The sequence below is a fragment of the Panulirus ornatus genome, chromosome 8 (genome assembly GCF_036320965.1).
Source record: "Panulirus ornatus isolate Po-2019 chromosome 8, ASM3632096v1, whole genome shotgun sequence".
In the NCBI taxonomy this organism is placed as follows: domain Eukaryota; kingdom Metazoa; phylum Arthropoda; class Malacostraca; order Decapoda; family Palinuridae; genus Panulirus; species Panulirus ornatus.
Genome location: NC_092231.1, coordinates 5,624,844 through 5,649,409, shown reverse-complemented (window position 1 = coordinate 5,649,409; position 24,566 = coordinate 5,624,844). Strand labels below are relative to the sequence as shown.

Sequence of the window (24,566 nt, the reverse complement as noted above, 5' to 3'; positions counted from 1 at the left end):
GGGCCTTAACAGGCCTGAGGCACAGCCAACCAGCCAGCCTTCAGAGAATGAAAGTTTGGGGTGTTGGACGCCTCAACCCATGCGCGCCGTGATGTCATAGGCCTTGGCGGGTTCTTCCTGTCTGGTCATTGAGTCATGGAGACGAGTATTTGTCGGCTTTATGTATTGTGATGGTCGGAGGTGAATCCTCGTGGGTAAACTTCATTTTGGGGAGGATAAGATGGTGTTTGGCCTCTCTACCAGGCCAGTCCTTCAGTGGAATCTAGCCATGGGGCTCTGCTCGTAGCAAATTGTCTTAACATTCTTCAAAAATCTACATACTTTCAATTTTTTTTTGGCATATCTACCTTTGATATCAAATGATCAAGATGATTATCTAAAAAACAAATGTGGTCTCAGCGCCGGTAACATAAAAAAATATATATTTCTAGCTAGGGTCCTTACTGCTTTCAGATTATCTGAACAACAAAACAAAAAACTAAGTACGATAACGAATCAAACCATGGATAAAAATTGTAACAAAAGATAATAGTCTGTTATCTCTTGCATTCACACCTGATCCATACACTTAATAAACAGACATCGAAATATTCTGGAAGAATATTCTCGATATGGTGAGGGTACAACGGAGCCAGCCATGCTACCTGCCAATGTAGAAGACCTTCAAGTTTTTTGGACGCAGTTTATTACGTACGTAACTCCTTTTGTCACCTCTGGCGTCATGATAGGCACTCATGACTCATGGAACAGCTTGCTGATTACAGCAAGTTGAGATTGTTCTACGACTGTTATCACCAAGTGAGGAAGTTATGATAACACGTCGTAACACATTTACCCCCTCCCCTATTCCTGTAAATATGCAAGGAATAAATAATGATAGCAGGAGTAACCTAGAACAAAATTACCGCGGCAACGGGCTCAGGAAGAGTTTCATTCATCAGCTTTTTCCCAAGAGGACATATTTCACATACCTCGGCTACTGTTCTCGGCATTTAAATGTCATTTAAACGTGGTGAGTCTTGGGGGTAACTACGGCAAGGTTGTTCATTGTATTTACTTTTCGCTCCCTCGTGCTGAGTGGAGGCTCGACCACTAGCCATCAGCTGGTGTACCAATGTCACGCCTATAGTTGGGGAAAAAAACATAAGTACCTATGTCACAATTTTGAGCTCTCTGTACAATAGTTATGACTCCTGTGTCTATCTAATGTTAAATTATATGGCGTTGAGGTTATGGAAATATGTGTTAAAGTTGGGGGGTAGTGGTAGTGCACAAGCGTAACGAGTCTCCGCGCATGTTTGAATGAAGGAGCTGAGCGGAGAGAACGCATGCTAGTATTGGTGAGAGAAAAGGCGCGACTTAAGTTATTTTTCTGACTTACCACTGACTCCGGGTTGGGACTAGTACATGGTGAGCTACACCGCGGTACACAGGACTGACAGCCTCCGCCCAGGGCTTCGCGGTAAAATGGTGAAAGGTGAGGAAAGCTTTTGTGTGTTTTCATTTTCGAGAGAGAGAGAGACCCCCCTCCTGCTCTCCACCTCCTCCTCCTCCTCCTCCTCTCCCTCCCTGAGCCTTGGATAACGGTCTGGTGGGCACCGACGCCGTAGGGAATATTCACGTACTTTTTGCAGCTGATTTTTGCCGTAACCTTGATATGATTCCCGTGTTTCATTCTGCTTTCCTGGCCTGGGAGGGGTGAGCAAGTGGGGGGAGTCGGGGGAGAGAGATGGAGGGTCTGAAGCTAAGCAGTAAGGAATAAAAAAAAAAAATAAGTTGTATCCTTGGCATGATCAACATTTGGCTTTCCACCCACCTATTTTTTATGTCTCGTATGGGTAGCAATACATCCATTTTCGTTGGTTATGCCTTGAAAAGGCTCTTCTCATGTCGTCTAGGACTCGTATGGCCGTAAATTGGCCTGGTAAATGATGGAATCTTCTTCCGGTACAAGATATGATTTCGCAGTGGGAGGTACAATGGTTGACTTGTGTTTACAGTGACTAAAAAAAAAAAAAAACCTACTTGGTATCACCTTTTTTCCCTAGGTCTTTACCGTCTTTCTATAGTTATTTGGTCAATAATCTGAGGTAAATGTATTTCGGTAGTGTTATGTATTTTAGGGGGTTATTGAGTACGGGTATGATGATCGTACCTTATGTGTTTTTTCTTTGGATTTTTCATCCACATAATTATGAAGAGTCTTATATCTCCTCCGGTAATGATGCTGCTTTCATTAACAGTATTGTTCCATTGATATTTGATAGATGTTGATGAAGGGGGAAAATTATGAGGACAGGAAAATTCAGGATTGGCAGACACTAGGAATGTATGAATCATTGTCTGCCTTTGTTTTCAGCTCTGTTTCATCTATATACTTAGCAGTATGACTACATGGTAGAAATTGTGACTACTGCCTTAGTCAGACATTTAAATGAAAGCTTTATGGTCAAATTGAAGAGGAGGAGGCACCACGGTGGTAACATTTGGATTTGGAGAAAGTGTTTATTTGTGGATTATTTTTTCTATAATATGTAGAAGTAGTGTAGATTGGTGCTAAATGATTTGGACCATATCGTCTTTTATATCATGAATGTTATGGAGAGAGGGCTATAAAGATCTGGGAAATTTGAGGTAAATTATTGTAAGTGTAAATGATGAAACAATTATGAAAAAAACAATGAAAACTTGACTAAACTCTCCCAAGCTGTGATGTATATTATTGATAAATATAACACTGATTAATGTTGTGAGGTTTGGTTACTGTGTGGAGTAGTAACTGTTTGCAGTGAGACTGTGTTGGCAGTGCCATCAGACCCTTTGTTGTCATCTGCATTGTTTATGTGTTTTTTGGCAGTTAGCACTTCAGTGAAGTTATGGGTATGTGTCTCATTTCTTGGATTAATGTTGAAAATGATTCACAGATGCTTGTGGAAGGTAGGTTTTTCATAGGTTCTGTTGTTGTCCAAAAGTGTTCCACTTGTCCTAGTCATCTGGTTGGACAGTATTACATGACTGGCCCCAGCTAGAAATTTTGAGGTTACATCATCCTCAAGTGATTTAGTTTACTTTTGTTTTTATAGAATTATGTTTAGTTTCTCATTCTGTTGCTCCTTTGAAGACAGCTAGGACTAATCTCTGACACAGGAAATTTAGAATGGGTATCTTTGCAATATTTTTCCACAGGATGCCATCACCACCACCATGCAGGCAACAATGGGTCATTGAACAGACTGGCACCTCAAACTGTGATATGCTCAAAAGGTTAATAGTCAGGAAAATATCATTTAATAATATCTTGCACACTTTCTTATGATTTGTCATGAAATTGGACCAGCACATTGAATGTGGCATGCTGTGCATCATTTTAGAAAATCTTTGCAACATGCTTGTCACAAAATAGTGTTAGTGCTTAAAGCACCGTAAACACCTTTAAGAAAAGATGTAGAAATTGAAACATACATTATTACTTTGCCTGAATGAAGGTACTGAACTTTTTACTATAGGTGATAGTCTTGGAGATTAACGTTTCCAATTTTTCAAAAGAAATTTCATTAAACATTGTTGCACAGACCAAGACATTTGAAAGAACAAAGCCACAAGTGATAAACTATTTCAAAAATGTTTCTCAGGTATTCTGTTCATCAAACTGCACCTCCCCCTCCAGCAGCCCTCTTTAAGCATAAGTACTGGCACCTCAACAAAGTTGACTGGAATGAATTGCATAACATCTTTTCTGACTTTCCTTGGGTAAATTAGTCTCGTAGGTGGTGATGCTTCTGTCTCCACCAAATACATGAGAGGTTATTCTTGCGGGAATGGAAGCATTTATTCCCTCTTTTTCCAAGACAACCTCTTCATCCAATCCAAGGTTCAGGATCAGGCATATTGTTCTTAGAATAGCTCTCCCTCCTCTGCCACCCATTCAGTTTTTATCATTGCCTGTGATCTCTGCAAGCACATTATCCCTGGGCAAAGCATTCCTTTATTCAGAGGAAGTGTGGTAGCCTTTCCTCGTCATCCACTGATATGCTTTTCTGTTTTTTAGCTGAGGGTGTCTCTAACAACTGTCACTGTACTTTCCTGTTACTTTTCCACTTTGACAGTACTATAGCTTTCTCTCCTGTAGACAGAGAAATTCTTTTTGGTTCCTGTTTCTCCTCTTACTCCACCCTGGATGACTAACATCCCTTCATCCTTAGATGCTCCTCTTATAAATCCTGTGCTTCTTCCCGTAATCTCTTCGCACTGTCCGAAAAGTGCTGCTTTCTCTGGCATCCATCCTCGTGTACTGAAGGAGAGTGCCTCTAAACTTGCACCTGTGCTTGCTTGTCTGTTCCATTTTTGCTTTAAAAAGTAAAACTCTTCCTTCCCTTTGGAAGTGTATATGATACATCCCATCCCTAAGAAAGATGACAATTCTGACCCCTCAAGCTATCATCTTATTGCTTTGACATCTACCATTTCCAGAGTCTTTGACTCTCTCTCCGACTCCCATATCCTTAAACACCTTGAAAATCACTGTCTTCTCTCTGATCACCAAGGCGAGATCCACTAGATATTCTTTCTTATTTTACTAATGTCTGGTCATCATCCCTGAAAGATTTTTGGGAGTCTTGTGTAGTTGCCCTTGACATATTTAAGGCTTTTGACAGGGTGTGGCATTGAGGTCTCATCTCTAAGGTCCCATTTTTTGGTTTCCCTCTCTCACTTTACTCCTTCATATCTAGCTTCCTCTCTGGCTGATCTGTCGCTGTTGTTGTTGAATCAGCCAGCCCCCACCCCTTTTTTTGTCCATCAACAGCAGTATCCCTCAAGGTTCTTTCTTGTCTCCTACACTTTTTCTCCTTTGTTCAACAATTTTCTTTCCTCCTATAATCCAATACACTCATATGCTGATGACAGTTTTCATCCACCTCCTTCATTTCTGCTACCTCATTTCTCACTTGATCTGCATCTTGTCTTGACACTGCTTTGTCTGTAAACTCAGACTTGGACAAGATATGTCAGTGGGGTAGACAAAATCTTGTTAAGTTTAATGCTTCCAAGACGCTGTCTACCCATATCTTTATTGAAAACTCCTCACAACTCTTGTCTTTCCTTTGATTGTTCTGTAATTTCACCTCCTGACTTGATGAACATACTTGGTATTACTGTAACATTCACTCTTTCTTGGAAACCCCACATTACAGGAATAGCTAAGTCTGCTTCTAAGATACTGGTTGTCCTGTTTAAATGTTGAAACTTCGTTTCTGAACAGTTGCTTCATTTATACAAGGGATTGATCCATCCTTGTATGGAGTACTGCTCTCACATTTGGGGTGGTTCTAGCTCTACATCCTTGACAGAGTCTATTCGAAAGCAGTCCGCCTTATAAACTGTCCCATGCTAACTTCCAAACTTAACCCCCTTGCCTTACACTTCAATGTTGGTTCACTTTCTCTCTTCTATAGGTATTGCGTTGGTTTTTACTCTCGAGAGCTGCCTGCTTGTGTGCCTACACCACTAGCTAGACCACACAATCTTCAGGAAGCTGTTACATGACACAACTATTGTGTGGCCATCAGCAACTCGAGGGTGGGCCATTGTGATACCTACTTCTTTCCCTACACGTTGAAGCTTTGGAACTCTCTTCTTTCTCATGTCATTCCCAATAACTATAACCTGGCACATTTCAGAAGACAGGTCTTTCACTTTCTCAAAAACTCATAAATACTTTCTCTTGTCTTTTCTTTTTCCATTTCATAATTCTCTCTATATTTCACTTGGGGGCCCAGCATTGATTTGGACTTTTGTCTGTGACTGGAACCTTCAACATAGAAGAATAAAGACAGGGGCAGATCCTACTTGCAAGCCATAGAATTTTGATGTACTATAAGTAATTACGTTCATTTCCCAGACTTTGTGAGAAAAGGGTATTTTGATCATTTACACGAGATATTTTGTTTGGAAAATGTGAACAAAAACATTATTTTCACTGTCTGTAAGTAAGCGTTGAAAAGTAGGGTAAGGTTTTATTAGTGTTCAAGCCTCAGTTTGCCAAATGGGACAGTAGTTGAGGATTAATGAATTAAAAATGTAAAGAATAAGATTGGAGATAGATTATGTGAAGAAATTCATTGGAAAAGCATATGGACAAGAAATTTTTTAAGATTATATGGCCATGTAAGACATGACATGTGGTAGATTTGTAAAGATGTTTGTTAATGTTTTGGAAGGCGCAGAGAGAGGTCTGATTTTGAATTTTTTTCAGTGGATGCTTTTGAATGATGTGAATGGAGACATGAGAGTGCATATGTTTGTGTGAAAAACTTTGTTTACTTCAGTGTACTTGTAGCAGTTTGTTGGGTTTGACAGCCAGGGACATGTGAGGAAGGTCATCAGGCTGGAGCAAACATACTGACATAGGCATGTGTATGTGAATTATGAATCTTAATTTGTCCACCAGATAGATGGGAATGGGATTAAAGACTAGATAGTGATAGAATGGGCTTTTGTTTTAGGATAGCAGTGAGCAATCTTTTCTTTTTTTTAATTACACATGCCACTTTTTTTTCTTCATAAGATTGACACATAAAGAGCAGTAAATATGGTATATATAAGTTCTGTCTGAGGTGAGACTTACATTCATAGCATTCAACTTCATGTGAGTACTACTTCTTGAATCGGCTGCATCTGCCTTAAGGTAAAATATAGTTTTTAATACTTATAATGGGATCTTGTGTGTTGTTTCCATACACTATGAGCCTTTTCCCATGTAATGGTCAGTATATGTGGGGATGTCAAAGATATTTATAGCATTTCTGTGCTCACTTGCCTTGTGATAATTTTTGAAGCTGTGTCATTTACAAGATGATCATCTTTGTGGAACAAAATATTTGCAAAATTATCTTGCCTCATATGCTTAACAGTGGTGCAGCATGATAAAGGGCATGCATTAATTGTGATCAAGTCTCGCCAAGTTGATGTATACATATCTTTTTATGGAGAACATCATTCTTCTTATTAGGTACACAGACTTGAGATTTTTTTTTTCTTTGTAGTATATGAAGATTTGTATCAATAGAGCTCAGAAAAATATTGCAGTTGCCTTGGATAAGGTTTAAGGCATCTTGTGTACCTTTCCTGTGCTGTTTGTAGTACCAGAGCACTAAGAAAAAATTATAAACTTTGAATAATCTTTGGACCAGATCAGCAATTGATGTCTGTGCCATGAATTGAGTTTCAGTTGATCTTTACTGGTGTCACTAGATACCTAGTGTTTCCTTACACTACAGGTACGCATGAATTTTCCAGTTACCCTATAGCCATGGCTAGATACTTAAGGTTTCCATACACGACAGGTATGCATGGATTCTCCAGTTAGCCTTTATCCTTGGTGTCAGGAGGATATTGCAATATAATGTTGTTAAGGATATAATCCAGGAGCAAATTGCATTACTTTGATGAGGACTCTAGTCATCCAGATGATGATGTGTGTGATGGTTATGTACGTGGATTTGATGATAGAGATCCGAAGGTTAGCAGTAGAATTCTTTTTGTTCCAAGGTGATCAAGTGGATAGTAACATAGCATCCTATGAGGCACAGACCAAGGAAGCTTTCCCATATCTTCCAAAGCCACAAAGTAATTCTGAATGCAATAATACGTGTTCTTTTTGAAAGAATGGAGCACATATACTGAAAAAGTAGGAAGAATGAGAAAACATGAGTAGTTGTAATACTGCTCAACATGCAAGAGTTATCGTTAGGTAGCTGTTGCAAACCTTTAAATGTTAGAAAGTGTGTCCTGTGTTTCAAAACATTATAAATGAGATGACATCACCCCCTTTACAAGACTTGGTTTAGATAGTGATGTGTAAAGTTGTCAGCACCATGTCATTAAATACAGTATGCTGTCCCAGAATCTTTATATTTTTACATGGGTAAAATGAGTTCTGTATCGCCTATTTTATTTTTTTATACATATTTTCCTTAACTTTTATTTGAATGTAGTGTCATTAACTATGATACTGCATCATACATTATGATATCACTCTTACAATGCTGCACCTGACCAATATGTGGTGTATGACATCACTGACCTCTTAATTCCCAGAGGCAACAGCAGTAATGAGCTTGGCAGACTACCCCCATGGCTTGGCTGACCTCAGCTGGGACATGCAGCTTCTGTCACCTTAGTGACAGAAGCTTTACCTTATTTGAATCTTTGCCAATTAACAACACTTCCTGTTGTTGCCAGTTAGCTGTTGCATTCCTGCCAATTTAGCTTTTCCAGCCAATGAGGAACTGAATTGATTCCCAGGAACCACCACTTGACCTGACCTGGCTGTCTATTGTATATCTGGTCATTGCTAAATGCAAGTGAATCAAAGAGTCAGTTTGCCACAGATACATGCATCCCTCTGGTGCCTGAAGTCTTGACCATGTGACTTGAGACTTTAGAAGCTCTTTCAGCTCTTCCTTTTTTGTAGCGGTCCACTGTGTGACTTTGATGTATTATTTTGTTGGCAGTTGCTGTATCTGTGGTGTCCACAATTGACAGGACTGTCATGGGACATCGCTCCATGCGCTACCACTTGCTTCAAGCAGCAGCTGCAATTATTGATTCTGCGGCATCCTTATGTACAAAGGACTACTGCTTGTGCCATACCTCATTCTTGCTGAAGCCTCGCATGACTTGGCACCCACACCCTCCTAAGGGAAGCCTGCTTCACCTCCTGCACCTTCGCCTGCACTGCGAGATTCTTACCAAGCCAGCTGCCAACATCTTAACTCGGCTTACTTCACTTGACCTCATCACTTTACTACAATCCTACAAAACCAGCAGCCCCTTGCTTTAGGCTGCTTTTACTTAATATTCCTGTCTAATGTTCCTCCCTCCATCTATTTATTGCCCTTTCCGTTTTGCCAAAAGGCAGGGCTACAGCATAGTGCTTACCATAGGAAAATTTTGAGGTATGAAGACTGCAGCACATGGAATACCCCTCCTGCTGAAGCTCCACGAGCCTTGGCAGCAGTGCCCTCATAGAGGACACTTGCCTCACCTCTTGTACCTTTACTAGTACAGGGGATTCCTGCTAAAGCAGAATCTAAAGTCAAACCTAACTTGACCTCACTTCCTCATCACAGTCTTGCATAGCTGTAGCATATTTCCTTGGGCTGCATCACCTTTGAACATTACCCATTAAAGCACTGTGATATTGTTGCATGTTTCTACATCCCTTTTTAAATTTATGTCTAATCACAAGCAGAATATTCATAAGAGCTCCCTAAAAAGGATTATTTTTAAAGACATTCATGTTCTGCTTAAGCAGTTAATAGGATAATGTATTTCAGGAAAACGGCGGACGAATCGTAGCAACAAGGATGAAAATGCATTGGTTAATCATCTGGATGGCCCTAAGGGGCCAAAGGACTGTAGACTAGAAGCTAGAGTTGTCAATGGATCTCTAGCAAGCAGCAAACTAAGCCACACAGCCCGCAGAGAAACAAAAATAACTGCTTATTTTTCCCCTGCAAGGTAATTATATTTTATATGTTATTGTCATTTCTTAGAATTTAAACATCCAACACAATTGAACACCCAGAGCATTAGTATTCATTTAAGAAGTGTATAGTTGTATGCATTTATATTGTTTGCTTGAAGTAACACAATGAAATCTGTGAAACCATCCTCAAACAGCATGGTTACATTACAGTTCTTCATTCTTATCAATGATATTACTCTTGTACTCCACAATCATTCATTTTGACTTGCCTCTGTTCCCACTGTCACTCATCTTATTCATATAATATACTTTCATCTTATATTATTTCCTTGATAATGTTATTTTTCCTTGGTAGTCTACCACTTTATACATGAATTTTAGACTCGTAGGAATTTGTATTAGTATCATGATTCGTAATTGATTTCTTTTGAGCTATCATTTCTAAATTTTATTTTCTATTTTCCTCATTTCATATGTTAGATTGTGTATTTCCCTTATCTGATTTCTTCTCCTATGTAAGCAAGGTAACATCAAGAACAAAAAAAAAAGTCACATTTCCTCACATTTACTGTCTAGCTATGACATATAATACACTGAAACCAGTGCCTACCAATACTGCACTTTATGACCTATGGTTCTGACTTGTGAACGTGGCCAGCTTCCTGATTGTTGCAGTATCCTTGTTCTGAGGGCATTTGATTTATATGTTGCTTTGCTTTTCATGTTATTGGTTTGGGGATGGAATGTTATGTGTGTGTCGTATGTGATGCTTAGAATGGTTGGTGTTTTGTTCAGTGGGAGTGATTGTCCAATCAAGGTTACTGGAGGGTGTGAGCTGGATTTGTCACTCAGGGGTTAAAAGAGTTGCTGAAGACTTCTTTAGAGGAGCAGATTTTCTGTTTTGTGTAAAATCCATTGGTTCAAGTATTGTAATGTAGTGGTGCATGTTTGTTTTTGTCACTATGGCTTCAGGGTGTGTTGATGTGATTTTTATGGTCTTTCATGTGGTTTGCTTGAGGTATAGGGGGTCATATAGAAAGAGAGTGTGAGAGTTGGAGAAGGAACTGCAGCTTGGGAACATCATTGCAATGTATGTATTTTAGGATATGTATTTTGTCATTGTTGAGTAGGGTGATGTTAAGTATTATTTGTATGAGGATGTTTTGGTTGTTTGTTTGAGGATGTGTTGGTTGGGGACAGGTGCTCTGTTTGGGAGAGTGGCTGTGGTTTGTTGAAGCCATCTAGGATATGTTGTGTTAGGTCATTATGTAGTGTGGTGGTGGAGTGTTTGGATTTGGAGCCATGCTGAGCGATTAAGAGTGTTTTTTGTTGTGAATCTGTTTTTCACTTGAGTTAGGACACTGAGGACAGAAGTGATGTAACAAGGAGGGTGAGTTAGGTGGTTTGAAGGGTTTTAGGTTTGATATTATCTTGGCACGATTCCTGATGTTAGGGATTTTTTTTTTGTGTCGCCAGGCTTGGTTGAAGTTACCTGTAAGTGCTGGGAGTATAAATGGGCCAAAGCATTTTCCATTTTCCGGTAAAGTTTGATATGTCTTCAGGTTCTGTAGCAGTAGAATTTTCAGCTCCTCCCAAAATGCACTTCTTTCTTTACTCATATCTGTACCAGGTATATAAGCACCAACAGTTGCCCTTCTCTCTGTGCTTTCATTTTAACCCACATTAATTTTGAATTGACTTCCTTAGTCTTACACAGTCCCACAGCTTGTTCTCTATCAGTAGTACAACCCCTTCTCTTTCTTGCACTAACCTTGTTCATTATCAGTGAACATTCCAAAACCATTTTACTCTATGTATCAACATTGTTTCTTTCAGAGCTAGAATGTCCAGGTTTCTTGCATATTTGTTTGTATTTATATCCTGTTCTAAGCAAGACCGTGATTGGTGGCTGGTATTTGATTACAGAGTAATATTTCACTTTCGTTCGTGTTCTTTTATTTACTTTCATATTTATGTTTTACATAAGACTTTATAAAAAGGTGTAGTTCAGATTTATCTTTTCAGTGGTGTAGTTATGATGTTTCATATCCTTGTAGAACTGCTTACAATATGATCTTTGCCTATTTTTGAAGATGCTTCAGTCAGAGCCTCCCTGTCTTACTTTTTTATTTTTCAGGTCTCCTCCAGTTGCTGATGATGCTGAAGTTGAAGGTGCAACAGTTCTTGAAGGCGATTGCAGAACGAGTCCGGAATTTACGAGTGCTCAGCTGAGTCGACCTCGTCCAAGTTCAGTACCAAGCACACCAACCAAGATGACCAATGGCCATATTGGAATGGGAGCTACTGTTTCTGCTCTCATCACACCACCAAAACGTACTGTGTGTACACGTAGCCAGGCTTTAAAGGAATTGCAACTTCAGACATCATCTACTTTTCTTAGTAATGCAGCAGTTTCCCCAAGTTCATCCAACACTTTAGTGTCAAGCCAGTGTCCTAGTTCAAGTGATGCAACACCCACAAGTCCTGTTGTGCCTACAACATTGTCTGCACCTACATTAACTACCTCTTCCTCACCCATATCTGCAGAAGATGGCACTAGTCCTCATACAGGGCCACCAACACCCCATAAGATCCAAGCCCTAAATGAGGAGAGATTACGACTTGATTCCCCACTCTCGCCATCATCTGCTTTGTCCAAACTTAAGCTCTCACTGACACCAAAGAAGCTTACATTCAATGGGAAAACCACCAAAGCAAGAAAAAAGTAAGTGAAGGGTGGTTTAGATATTACATTGCAGTGATTAGTTAGGCCCCTGAAATTTTAGAAATGAAAGGCATACTGGATGGAAAGTACCAATACAAGCTCTGCAGTAATTAGAAATGCAAGCATTCATGAGTGAATGCAGTGTTGCCCATTTTTGCTATGTACTTTACTGGAGGAAGTAAAGTGTTTTAGATATCTGGGGGTGGATCTGGTAGCGGGTGGAACCATGGAAGCGGAAGTGAATCATAGGGTGGGGGAGGGGGCGAAAATTCTGGGAGCCTTGAAGAATGTTTGGAAGTCGAGAACATTATCTCGGAAACCAGAAATGGGTATGTTTGAAGGAATAGTGGTTCCAACAATGTTGTATGGTTGCGAGGCGTGAGCTATGGATAGAGTTGTGCGCAGGAGGGTGGATGTGCTGGAAATGAGATGTTTGAGGACAATGTGTGGTGTGAGGTGGTTTGATCGAGTAAGTAATGTAAGGGTAAGAGAGATGTGTGGAAATAAAAAGAGCGTGGTTGAGAGAGCAGAAGAGGGTGTTTTGAAATGGTTTGGGCACATGGAGAGAATGAGTGAGGAAAGATTGACCAAGAGGATATATGTGTCGGAGGTGAAGGAAACGAGGAGAAGTGGGAGACCAAATTGGAGGTGGAAAGATGGAGTGAAAAAGATTTTGTGTGATCGGGGCCTGAACATACAGGAGGGTGAAAGGCGGGCAAGGAATAGAGTGAATTGGATCGATGTGGTATACCGGGGTTGGCGTGCTGTCAGTGGATTGAATCAGGGCATGTGAAGCGTCTGGAGTAAACCATGGAAAGTTGTGTGGGGCCTGGATGTGGAAAGGGAGCTGTGGTTTTCGGGCATTATTGCATGACAGCTAGAGACTGAGTGTGAACGAATGGGGCCTTTGTTGTCTTTTCCTAGTGCTACCTCGCACACATGAGGGGGGAGGGGGATGGTATTCCATGTGTGGCGGGGTGGCGATGGGAATGAATAAAGGCAGACAGTGTGAATTGTGTGCATGGGTATACATGTATGTGTCTGTGTTTGTATATATATGTGTACATTGAGATGTATAGGTATGTATATTTGCGTGTGTGGACGTGTATGTATATACATTGTGTATGGGGGTGGGTTGGGCCATTTCTTTCGTCTGTTTCCTTGCGCTACCTCGCAAACGTGAGAGACAGCGACAAAGCAAAATATAAATATAATAAATACTTTACTGTCACACATCATCATGCTTACCTCAAAGGGAGACGTAACCAGATACCATCCTCTCTCGGTACTTGATAAACCTAAATTCACTTCAACCTCCCCAGACACAGTTTGCTTCTCTTACCCTTAACAAACATGTATTCCTATATTTTCATCACTTTAGTCCACAGATCATGTAAAGAGTCATCTTCACTATAACTTCAACACCAGGTGCTGCTTTTATCAGCATTCTTTCCACACCATATATTAGCAATACATAGAGAACCCTTATAATGGACCAGATGCATTCTGAAGAAATGTTCTCAAAGCAGAATATTCATTAAAATGGGTTTTTATAAGAGTTCCTTAGGGAGATGCATTCCCTACAGTTTCAGATCCCCTTATTACAGACCAGATGCATTCTGAAGTGTCCTTAAAGCAAAATATTTATTGAAATGGATTGTTATAACAGAATTCCTTTGAAGATGCATTCCCTACTTTTTGAGTTCCCTTTATAACGAACCAGAGCATATGAAGGAATTTCTTCAAAGCAAAAAATTCACTGAAATGGGTTGTTATAACAGTTCCTACGGAGATGCGTTTCCTACAGTTTCAGCTTGTTCACTAGTAAATGCTGTAGAATGGCTTTCCTTAGTAGCAGTAATGACTTTGCAGGTGTTTTTTTTTTTTGGTAGTTTTTAGATAAAACATAGACTTGATATGAATACTAAATGATGCTAAATTCAATCGGCATTTACAAGTTTGTCTGAGCTTGCAATGTTGTTGGCCACAGCTACCTCTCCATCATCTTCAGTGGCTTATTCTTTGTGTGAGGCAGATTTGTTACAACTTAGGATTGGTAGACTGACTCATTGTCCAACTGCCACCTGTGATTACACACACACACACACACACTCTCTCTCTCTCTCTCTCTCTCTCTCTCTCTCTCTCTCTCTCTCTCTCTCTCTCTCTCTCTCTCTCTCATTACTATGATTTTCTGTTGATATTAAGTTCAACTTATTCCTCCATGGAATGAAAAGTTGTATTTATCAGTAACTATTTTTTGATGCTTTGTGCATTTTTTCCTCATAACAGTCTCATAATGTTTGTTCATTGGTTTAGAGAGAAGGGAAGATTTTTAATGTTCTCTCAATTTCTTTTTTTAGATTGCCCACCCAAACCAGCAGCCGAGTATCCACACAGACCAAGGTTGAAAAGTCCTCCAAAGCTAATACCTCAGCAGCATTATCGAATGGAGAAGCTAAACCAGCTCTTCGCAGCACTCAGATAACAGAGTTCTACCCTATAAGGAGGTCAGAACGAAAACCAAAAACAACACTGCTTCAAGAACGGCAGAAGGAGATTGAGGAGAAAATAAAAAATGGAAAGGAAGAAGGTTTAACGGTTTGTACAACAGGATGCTCAGTTTAAGAAAAAATGAGGGCTCGTCTTGTGGAGAGTATATATAGAGTGTTTGATTTATGACAGTTGATTACTCAAACATAGGTCATTTCTGACACTGGTAGTACCTCTCTTTGTACCAGAAGTCTCTCTTTGTCCCATCCTCATTATTTTGCATTTCCTCGATGAATTTCTTCACCCATATCTGTGTGTGTCTGTTTATCTATTTCTCTATGCGTATGAGTGAATATTAAGTGTAACAGCCTATCTTCTATAATAGTAAGAGAAAATGACACTTGGAACTGTAGCACCTGAGGATCTACACTTGGCTGCCTAATGTGTCTGGAGATGCAGCCTTTATGATGTTTCATTCCCATATTAGAGCCCAACTTTTTCTTTTGTTTGCATTATTTCATGGATATTTTCAGTCTTTGGCTGCTGTTAATCACCAATTCCTATAATTGTTTCTATTTTCATGTGTATTTGCCATTTCGTGAATATCATTGTAGTGCTAGAAACGGATGAACAGCCTCATTTGCTCACATCCACACTATGTCTGTGGTGTATAATGCATTTAAACCACAGCCAAGTCTTAGAGACCTATTTTATAGTTTCCCCAGACCACTTCCTGTGCCTCTGTTGGCCACTGTATACCACATGACTGCAGTTCGCTTTGTCCCATGCATGCTTCATCCCCTCTTGCATCTAAAGGCTCCATACTCTAGAAGCATCTTCACTCCATCAGTCCACCACCACCACCTGGATTTCTTCATTTTCCTTATTTTTCCTTCTTCCATCCAACATATATTTCCTGCTCAATCCAGACCTCCACCCCTTGTATGGCCATCTCTCCAGAATCCTACTAAGTAGTGGCTTGCCTGGTCTTTATGTCCACCATTTCATTGTTCATGATACATAGAATAGTGAAATACTGTACATGCAAAGTATTTGGAGTGTACTCTTAAGTCTTTTTCTTTTCTTTCAAACTATTCACCATTTCCCGCGTTAGTGAGGTAGCATTAAGAACAGAGGACTGGACCTTTAAGGGAATATCCTCACCTGGCCCCCTTCTTTGTTCCTTCTTTTGGAAAATTAAAAAAAAATGAGAGGGGAGGATTTCCAGCCACCCGCTCCCTCCCCTCAAACATATCTTCTGTCTTACCCTGTCATTTTGAATTATATCGATCCATCTTGCACCACATATTGTCGTAAAACATTTTATTTTCAATACATCTACCATTTTCTGTACTTATTTATCTAGGGTGCATGCCTCACATCCATACATTGGCATCAGGACTCTGTAACAACAAATGTACCCATCTTTGCCCCTAAACGTAGTGACCTCTCTTTCTATATATTCCTCAGTGCACCTAGAACCCTAGCCTTTTACTCACCCATTGGCTTGGCTCCCATAGTTCCATCTGCTGCCTCATCGACTCCCAAGTATCAAAAACATTCCTGTTCCTCCAGGTTCTCTTCATTTAAACTCACACCCTTACCAACTCTGTCTCTCTTCACTGTTAAACCTAATGATATATAATAACCTTACTTTTATTTATTTTATAAAGTGCGTAAGACGGGAATAAATGGGAACTTCAGTGAAGGGGGCTAATGGGAAGGTGATAACAAGTAGTGGTGATGTGAGAAGGAGATGGAGTGAGTATTTTGAAGGTTTTTTGGATGTGTTTGATGATAGAGTGGCAGATATAGGGTGTTTTGGTCGAGGTGGTGTGCAAAGTGAGAGGGTTAAGGAGGATGATTTGGTAAACAGAGAAGAGGTAGTAAAAGCTTTGTGGAAGATGAAAGCCGGCAAGGCAGTGGGTTTGGATGGCATTGCAGTCGAATTTATTAAAAAAGGGGGTGACTGTATTATTGACTGGTTGGTATGGTTGGTAAGGTTATGTAATGTATGCATGATTCATGGTGAGGTGCCTGAGGATTGGCAGAATGCTTGCACTCTGAAAGTCTAATCAGCTTCAGCAGTTTCCAAACAACTTTGCCACCAGATCAGTGTCATCAGCAAGCAGTAATGTACTCACCTCCTGGGCCCACCCCACCCTCCTTAAACAGGCTGTAAACCTTCCCTTCTCTCCAAGACCTTCTCCTTTATCTCCATTACCACCCCATCTATAAACAGATTAAAAACCTTGGCAATGTCATATTTCCTTGTTGCAGACTTGCCTTCATGTAGAACCACTCGCCCATCTCTCTTCCCTGTCACACACTTGTCTTACTCTCTTGATGGAAACTCCTCAATGATTCTGCTTGCCTTCCCCCCACACCATATGTTAATAACATCTTCCTTGAAGTATATCCATTAACCCTGTCACACGCTTTCTCCAGATCCATAGATGCCAGATACAAATACTTATGTTTCTCTTAAGAATTTTTCAGATATATTCTTTAAAGAATACACCTGATCCACATGTCGTTTGTTGCTCCTGCTCCTCATTGTGATGATCTCTACATGCTACCTCTCTTTTGTCACCATTCTCACATAAGCTTACTAGGTACTTTTATCAAACTTATACTTCTGCAAGTTAAACATTCACTACTTTGTGTTTTCACCAACCTCTTACCATAACACTTCACATCCCAGACATTCCACATCTGCCAACTTACCATGTAACACTTTCATCAGTCCTTTAAAATGCTTGCTCCATCTCTTCTCCACTTCTTTGCCTCTTACCTTTTCCCTATCTGCTACCTTCACTGTTGCTTGCAGTTGCTCTTTTTTTCTTCTCACATTTTCTCCCTGATGTTTGCTGATACTCTCACACCCCATCTGTCATTGGCTCTCATTTTCAGCTCCTGCACCTTCCTGACCTCCTGCTACTTCCTTTCATATCTCAATTGCGTACAGTAAATGTTCAAACACCCTCTCTTTTCTCTTTCACAATCAACTTCCTCATCCCATTACTGACTACTCTTTCTTACATGCCCACATCCCACCTTCCACATTCCACGTGTAAGCACCGCTTCTCTAAATACCTCCCAATCCTCGCCCGTTCCCTAAGTTTTTTTTTAATCTTGCCTTCTGTCATTTTTCTCCCAGTCTTTCATGGCTTCTCCTCACACAAGCCTCTTTTACAGGTGAAACACTTTGGAACTAAAGGGCGTGGTGTAGTTACAACAAGACAGTTTGCTAAAGGAGAGTTTGTCGTTGAGTACATAGGAGATCTTATTGACATGCGAGAAGCCAAACAAAGGGAGACAATTTATGCACAAGATGCATCAAAAGGTTGCTACAACTACTATTTTACGTTCCAGAATCAACAGTACTGGTAAGCTTTGCTTAACCTATGTAATAGGCCCATACACATTCATACTATATATGTATGTAGATGCATGTACACTCACATACACCAATTAGTATAGAACTCTGTCCCTTAATTGTTGTTTAAAGTTCTATTGAGAAAGTATTATTAACCCTCTCTTGTATACCCAATTGTTAGATATTAAAATCTATCATCTTTTGATTTTTGTTCAAATAACCTGTTGTGTGCATGATTTCAGGCAACTAGCTTATCAAAATTGCAAATCTTAAAACATTTCCACATCCTCCTTCACACAGCCATTTGTACCTTTAAGCTGGTCTAATCTTAACCTCTCACTCAATTCCGTAACAGCTTCACTTACTTGGAACACATCTGAGGGACCCATCCAAAGCATTCCATTCAGTTGACACTTCTTGTCATGAGACTAGAAATCGTGGTTATAGTATGTTCTGGAGGGGCTTAGAAAAAAGGGGGATCTAGAAGCTCAGTAATCTGAAATTCACAGAAGATAGCATAACTCCCACTCAGAAAAATAAAGTGTGTAAGAAATGATTACAAGAGACATCAGAACCCATGTTAACATTTTGTGATGTACCACATCATTCAAATGCAATACATTTCTGGTCTACAGAGAATGAAAAGAATGGAAATATTTACAACACTTCATGTGGCAACAAGATTAATCTGTTCTTTCATATTAACCCCTAAACTGTGGCATACATTTGAAATGATGTTCACTTATTGCTCAAAGAAAAAAATCATATTTGTCCTTTACAGAGCTTCTGTTTTTCATGTTATTGAAGAAAATGCCCTAAAAAGTAGTGTACTTTTCTCTCTAATGGTGTGGTAGGTTGAAGAGTTAACAAGGAGAGGGCCTGGGCTGGTAGCATAGACCCTACGTAATTATATGATGATTATGAAATTTGATGTGACTCCATTCTATTTGTGCATAAACCATTGGCAAAAATTATTTCCATATGAATCGAGATTGACAACTGGGCATGTAATTACTGTAATTGTACTGAATGGGGAGAGAGTTTCACACTCCTGGGACTCCTCTTCAACATTCTTTATTATCACACAAATTTTTATACTTGTGTATTCTTTCTGCAGAAGCCCCATATATTATTTATATTCCCACAGTGTTATTTTTCCCTTGCCATTGAAAGATTTTTTCAAAAGCACAAAAGAAATAAGATGATATGGCAAATATGCACTCACATTTGTCAAGAGGCTCACGGTATATGATATGATAGATCTGTACTCTCTGTACTCATGCGTGTCATGAGGCTCACTATGATATAGTAGATCTGTACTCGCTTGTGCGATGAGTCTCACGGTTGAATATTTTTCAGGTAAGTCGAGGCTGTCGCCATGGTCAACATTGCAAGCCAAAAGATGCACCCCTTGCCATGTGACACAATGTGTACACTTACTTTACTTCCCAGTGTTATAGTTTCCTCACATAAATATATATACATTTTCTTTATGCAGTGCTATTTTTCTTGTTGATGTTTTGGTATTTATCATATATTTACACACTATACCCTTTTCTGTTTTAAGTAATGCCTTTTCATATGGTGCACCTCAAAACATTGGTGTAGGAGCAGAGGCATATCTCTTTCAGTCAACATAGTGTTTTCTGCTCTCTTCTCTGCCCTTGGGTGTTGCTGGCATAAACATGACACTTGTGCCAGAGATGCTTGGAGAAGTTAGCTGTGTTTCCTTCACAAAGCCATAATAGTGATTAGTTTGTCACTATCATGTCCAGCCAATCGCTATCAAAATAGTTTTAAGTAGTCCAGCATAGAATTCTTGGTGACAGAACAAGTACCTGTTATACCTGAATTACTTCCATCAAGAAACAGATTGTGTTGGAGTGAAGTTGGCAGCATCTGACCATGCCAGGGGCAGATGGTTGATGCGATGTTGCATCATGCTGCCACTTCTTCTTTTTTTGCCACCACTTTCCCTCTTTATGCTGGGACTGGGATCATCATCACCTTTACTGCTGGCAGTGTCATGATTTTCTTCCCTCTGCCTTTATTCTACCCCATCTTTGCACAAATTTCTTCCTCTTGATTCTCTGTCACTCTCCTTTAAACTGTCTGAATCAGGCAAATCAAATAAGTTCATGCAATAATTTTTTTCATTGTGTATTGTGCAGGTTAAAATTGCTATACTGTTTGTTTGGGCATTGTGATGGTTATTGGCCACTTATATGGAAAAAATATGGACAAATATAAGGAAATACCTTCTGAGCTGCCAGTAAGTGAATTATGACAGATTGACACCTGTACTGCTGAGCAAGGACTTCTTAAGAAAGCAATCCCACATATGGGATAATCAGTCAACTCCTTGAGGCAAAGAATCATCTATATGAGATATCAGCAGTCATTGGGTTAACCATATTTTCATTGATGTTATCCATTCATCCACCATTCTTATATTACACTGGTCAACAAAATTGAACTTATTTTTCAAGGATGCACGGCAAGTTTTCAAGACCTATTTCCAATGCAGATTACAAATTTTTAGTCTTTGAGTACAATGAGTCTCTTTTTCTTTCTATGGATACATACTTTTTCAGTTCAACTGCAGCTACATGATGCATGGGTGAAGGTGAAATAAGATTGTACCAGTTCAAACTTTTTATTACAGAAATTCATTGTTCCCGGGTAGAAGTTAGACAAAAGAGATACTATCCTGGACAAGCTAAAAACGTTGAGCTTTTAACCTTCTATGGCACTCTTCACAAGCTAAAAGCACTGAGCTTTAGACCTCCTGTGGGGCCCTGATTCATCCTCATATAACATCGAGCAGTAATCTGCAAGCATTCTTTCATTCCAGGAACCTGGTATCGATGCTCTATTGCGCTGATGTCCTGATGGAAGCATTCTCCTTGTTTTTCAGGCGTTGCTCTATGGTTCTCTGCAAAAACCTCTAGATGTGAATGGTCAAAATGCACCTTGAGCGACATCCTACATAGGATTTCAGAAGTCTTTTTATGATGCCTTCAAAGTGCTGAGATTTTATGTTTCCAAAGGAATTTTTACATAGCCAACCAAAAGAGTTCCAGGCCTCCAGCTCCAAGTCATTGGGATGTGTGCTGAAATTGTGGTCTTTCAGGAGTTCCTTTATCTGCAGACCGATGAAGAGTCCTTCCTTAAATTTGGCCTCTGTAAACCGCGGACATTTTTCAACCACATGCTCAAATCATTTCAAATTTCTTTTGGCTAGAGATTTCACGAATTGCTACATGAGACAAAGCTATATGTGGAGCAGAGGAAGAACATTTTGTGTATAAACCAGAGGCTTATCCTTGACATTTGAAATTCCTGGCTTATATGATCTTTGTTGATGCCAGTCCAACTCCATATAATGCTTGGAATTTGATCGACTATCCCAGAGGCATAAAAAACAGCAGTATTTTGTGAATCTTGACTGCATTCCTATCAGTATACTGATCACTTTCAAGTCCCCACATGTTTTCCAGTTGTAATTTGTTGTATTTTACTGCATCTAAGAGTGCCTGCATGTTTTATCATAACACTTTCATGTACACTAAATGCCCTACAGGAACGGAGGGTTTCTTGTTCCATTGTGGAGCAGTACCACTTTCAGACTTCTGTTAGATGAGTTGATAAACAAGTGCCATTGAGGGGATCATGATCTTGGGATATGCAGTGGAATAATGCATCAGTGTTGTTGCAGAAACAGAGCAGTCCATCTATGAAAAATGAGATGTAAGAGTTTGCCTCCTTTTCCTGAAATAAGTTATGGGAGCATCCCTCTTAAGCAAACTTATTTCTTTTAGATGAAATGCTGAAAATTCAGCTTTATCTTTTTGGCATTGCCACATCCCTGATTAAATCATTTAACTGTCCTTGAGAAAAGCTCTTAGGATCGTCATCAAGTACAAATCCTCTATCCATTCCTGTTTCTTCCAATACAGCAGCATCTTGCTTATTATACATGTGAAATTTCTTGATAATCATGAACCTTGTGTGTGTGAAGACCTTTTAGTATTTGGTTAATGTCTGTATATCTACCTATATCTCTGATGCCTGTTCCTTTTGGAAACTCCCTCAAGGGAGTGGTCGTGGCGAAAGAGTCTTCATAACTAGTGAACTTCAGCATTGCTGCTTAGCCTTTAGTGCCTTAACAGGCCACTGGCAGAGGGCAACTCTAGCACATTGTTTTAAGAGGCTCCGACATAGTGTTCCAGGTAAATCGGTTCTTTCTAAGACCTCCTCCCAGGTCCACCTCTTGGGATGTAGTGTCTTCCACTGTGAAAATATTTTTGAATTTGTCATTTAGGTCTTCACACATCCTTATGTCGTCCTACATCCTGATTAGCTGCACTTTAACTGAAAATTTACTCCTGCTGGATTTAGTTTTTTTTTTTCCTGCTTTGTCGACAATATTTTTTCCAAAGTTTCTTTGTTCCTCCTTTCTTATCCTGTTATATTCATTCCTTGTTCTCATACACCTTTCAGATGCTGGCTAATTGGAGTGCCACCTATATCTTTACAGTAAATCTCGAAGCTCCTTTGACATCTTTTACTGAACCATTCCTCCCATTTCCTTACCTCCCTTCACTTTTACGGCTATAGAAATTAAGACCTGTTTCATTTTGTGATTACTTTTCCTCTTTGTCATTTCTCATCTCTTGTCTTTTAACTTCTTCATTTACCATAGCAGAGAAAAACATTGTTAATAAGAAATATTTGCAGGGTGCTATTTGCTAACCTTGTCACTCCAGAAACTAAAATCACTGTTTCTCATCTCTCTTGTAACCATGCTTTAACCTTGTCACATGGCAAAATCTTGTAGGTCCCAGTTCTTTGTACCTCTCATTTTCAATATTTTCATCCATCTTCCTTTCTTCTTAAGTTCACCTCTTTTCTCTTTACCCTCCATCTCTCCCACCTACCTCCTTTGCACATTTTCTTCCATTTATTGTTTCTCACTTCCCATCATCATCCTGCTCATCCCATCCCTTGCCTTTCTGTCTTGAACATCTTCCTCACTAACTCTTCTTGCCTTTCCCTTATCTTCCTGCTTCTTGAATTTCATCATCCATCTACTTTCTTCCAGTCATACCCCTTTATATTTTTTTTTTTTTTTTTTTTTTCTCTCTCCTCTTTCATCAACTTGTACACATTTTGATCTTCCCCTCTGCCCATTTTTAGTCAACTTCATATTAATTGTATATTTATTGCTTTCCTTTTGGTCATTAGTTTACTTAAAAGTTCATCCTCTGAATTCTCTCCTTTTGTCTTTCAGCATTGATGCCACAGAAGAGACTGGTTACTTAGGACGGTTAGTGAACCACAGTCGCAATGGTAATCTGGTTACTAAAGCTGTTGAGGTCAGTGGTCAGCCACATTTAATTTTGATAGCTAAACATGACTTGGAGCCAGGAACAGAGATTCTTTATGATTACGGCGATAGATCTAAAGAAGCATTAGAGCATCACCCATGGCTAGCATCGTGATTGCTAGCTGTAGACCATTAGTAGTGATTTTTATAGTCTTCACTGAGTTATTTCGAGGCTCACTGGGGTTAGTGTTTAGAGCAGTATGAACTGCTTTGGATAAAGAGTTATACCTCGATATCAGTATTATGTCTAGAGTGACTGCTTTTTTTGGAGGAGTTTTGTAGGTGGAACCTGTGTAACCAAGACTGCATTGTAAAGTTGGATGAACATGAGTGGCTTGACAGAAAGTTTGCTGAAGTTGGTAATAAGCTTAAATTTGCTATTTGTAATTGATGAATATCTGTTATAATACTTGATGTAGATCTAAATTTCATTTACCCATGTTATATTTACCAGTGGTTATATTTTGCCAACTTGAGGGATTGAATTGAACTACCCCAATGACCCTCTTAACCTGTGATGCATTAACGTCACCTATTACTGCCAGTTGCTGATGCTCTTTAATTGTACATGACATTTATACAGTATATCAAATCCTCTTTTATTGTGGATATGACAGCCTAGGGGATAGGGGAGAAAGAATACTTCCCACGTATTCCCTGCGTGACGTAGAAGGCGACTAAAAGGGAAGGGAGCGGGGGGCTGGAAATCCTCCCCTCTCGTTTTTTTTTTGATTTTCCAAAAGAAGGAACAGAGAACGAGGCCAGGTGAGGATATTCCCTCAGAGGCCCAGTCCTCTGTTCTTGACGCTACCTTGCTAACGCGGGAAATGGCGAATAGTATGAAAGAAAGATGACAGCCTAGAAACTATAACCTGTTATCTTTCAGGTCAGTAGAAGGTATTTTGAATTTATATAATAGTCATATAACAAGAATTGACGTATTCTGTTAGTTTTGATAACTGAATTGTGGAAAAAAATAACAATTTCATTCACAAGTATTGGGTAGCAAGCATATCTTTTAGTTATTTTTTATGCTTGCTCTTGATGCTTTTTATGACACTCTACAGCTGAAGATTAGATTGAAGCACAT

The 24,566-nt window shown here is 39.5% G+C and overlaps 1 protein-coding gene across 2 annotated transcripts; it reads left to right on the top strand.

Moving 5' to 3' along the window:
- Nucleotides 1–893: 893 nt before the first annotated feature.
- On the top strand, nucleotides 894–23,952 carry Set8 (SET domain containing 8). Of its 2 annotated transcripts, none has more exons than XM_071664000.1 (6): nucleotides 894–1,012; nucleotides 9,339–9,522; nucleotides 11,628–12,215; nucleotides 14,579–14,816; nucleotides 17,907–18,097; nucleotides 23,381–23,952. In XM_071664000.1, the coding sequence occupies exons 1-6, from the start codon at nucleotides 997–999 to the stop codon at nucleotides 23,589–23,591; spliced, it is 1,428 nt and encodes a 475-aa protein (XP_071520101.1). In that variant the 5' UTR covers nucleotides 894–996; the 3' UTR covers nucleotides 23,592–23,952. The 2 variants fall into 2 exon arrangements, with proteins under 2 accessions (XP_071520101.1, XP_071520100.1); XM_071663999.1 differs by lacking the exon at nucleotides 894–1,012 and adding an exon at nucleotides 1,128–1,477.
- Nucleotides 23,953–24,566: the final 614 nt, after the last annotated feature.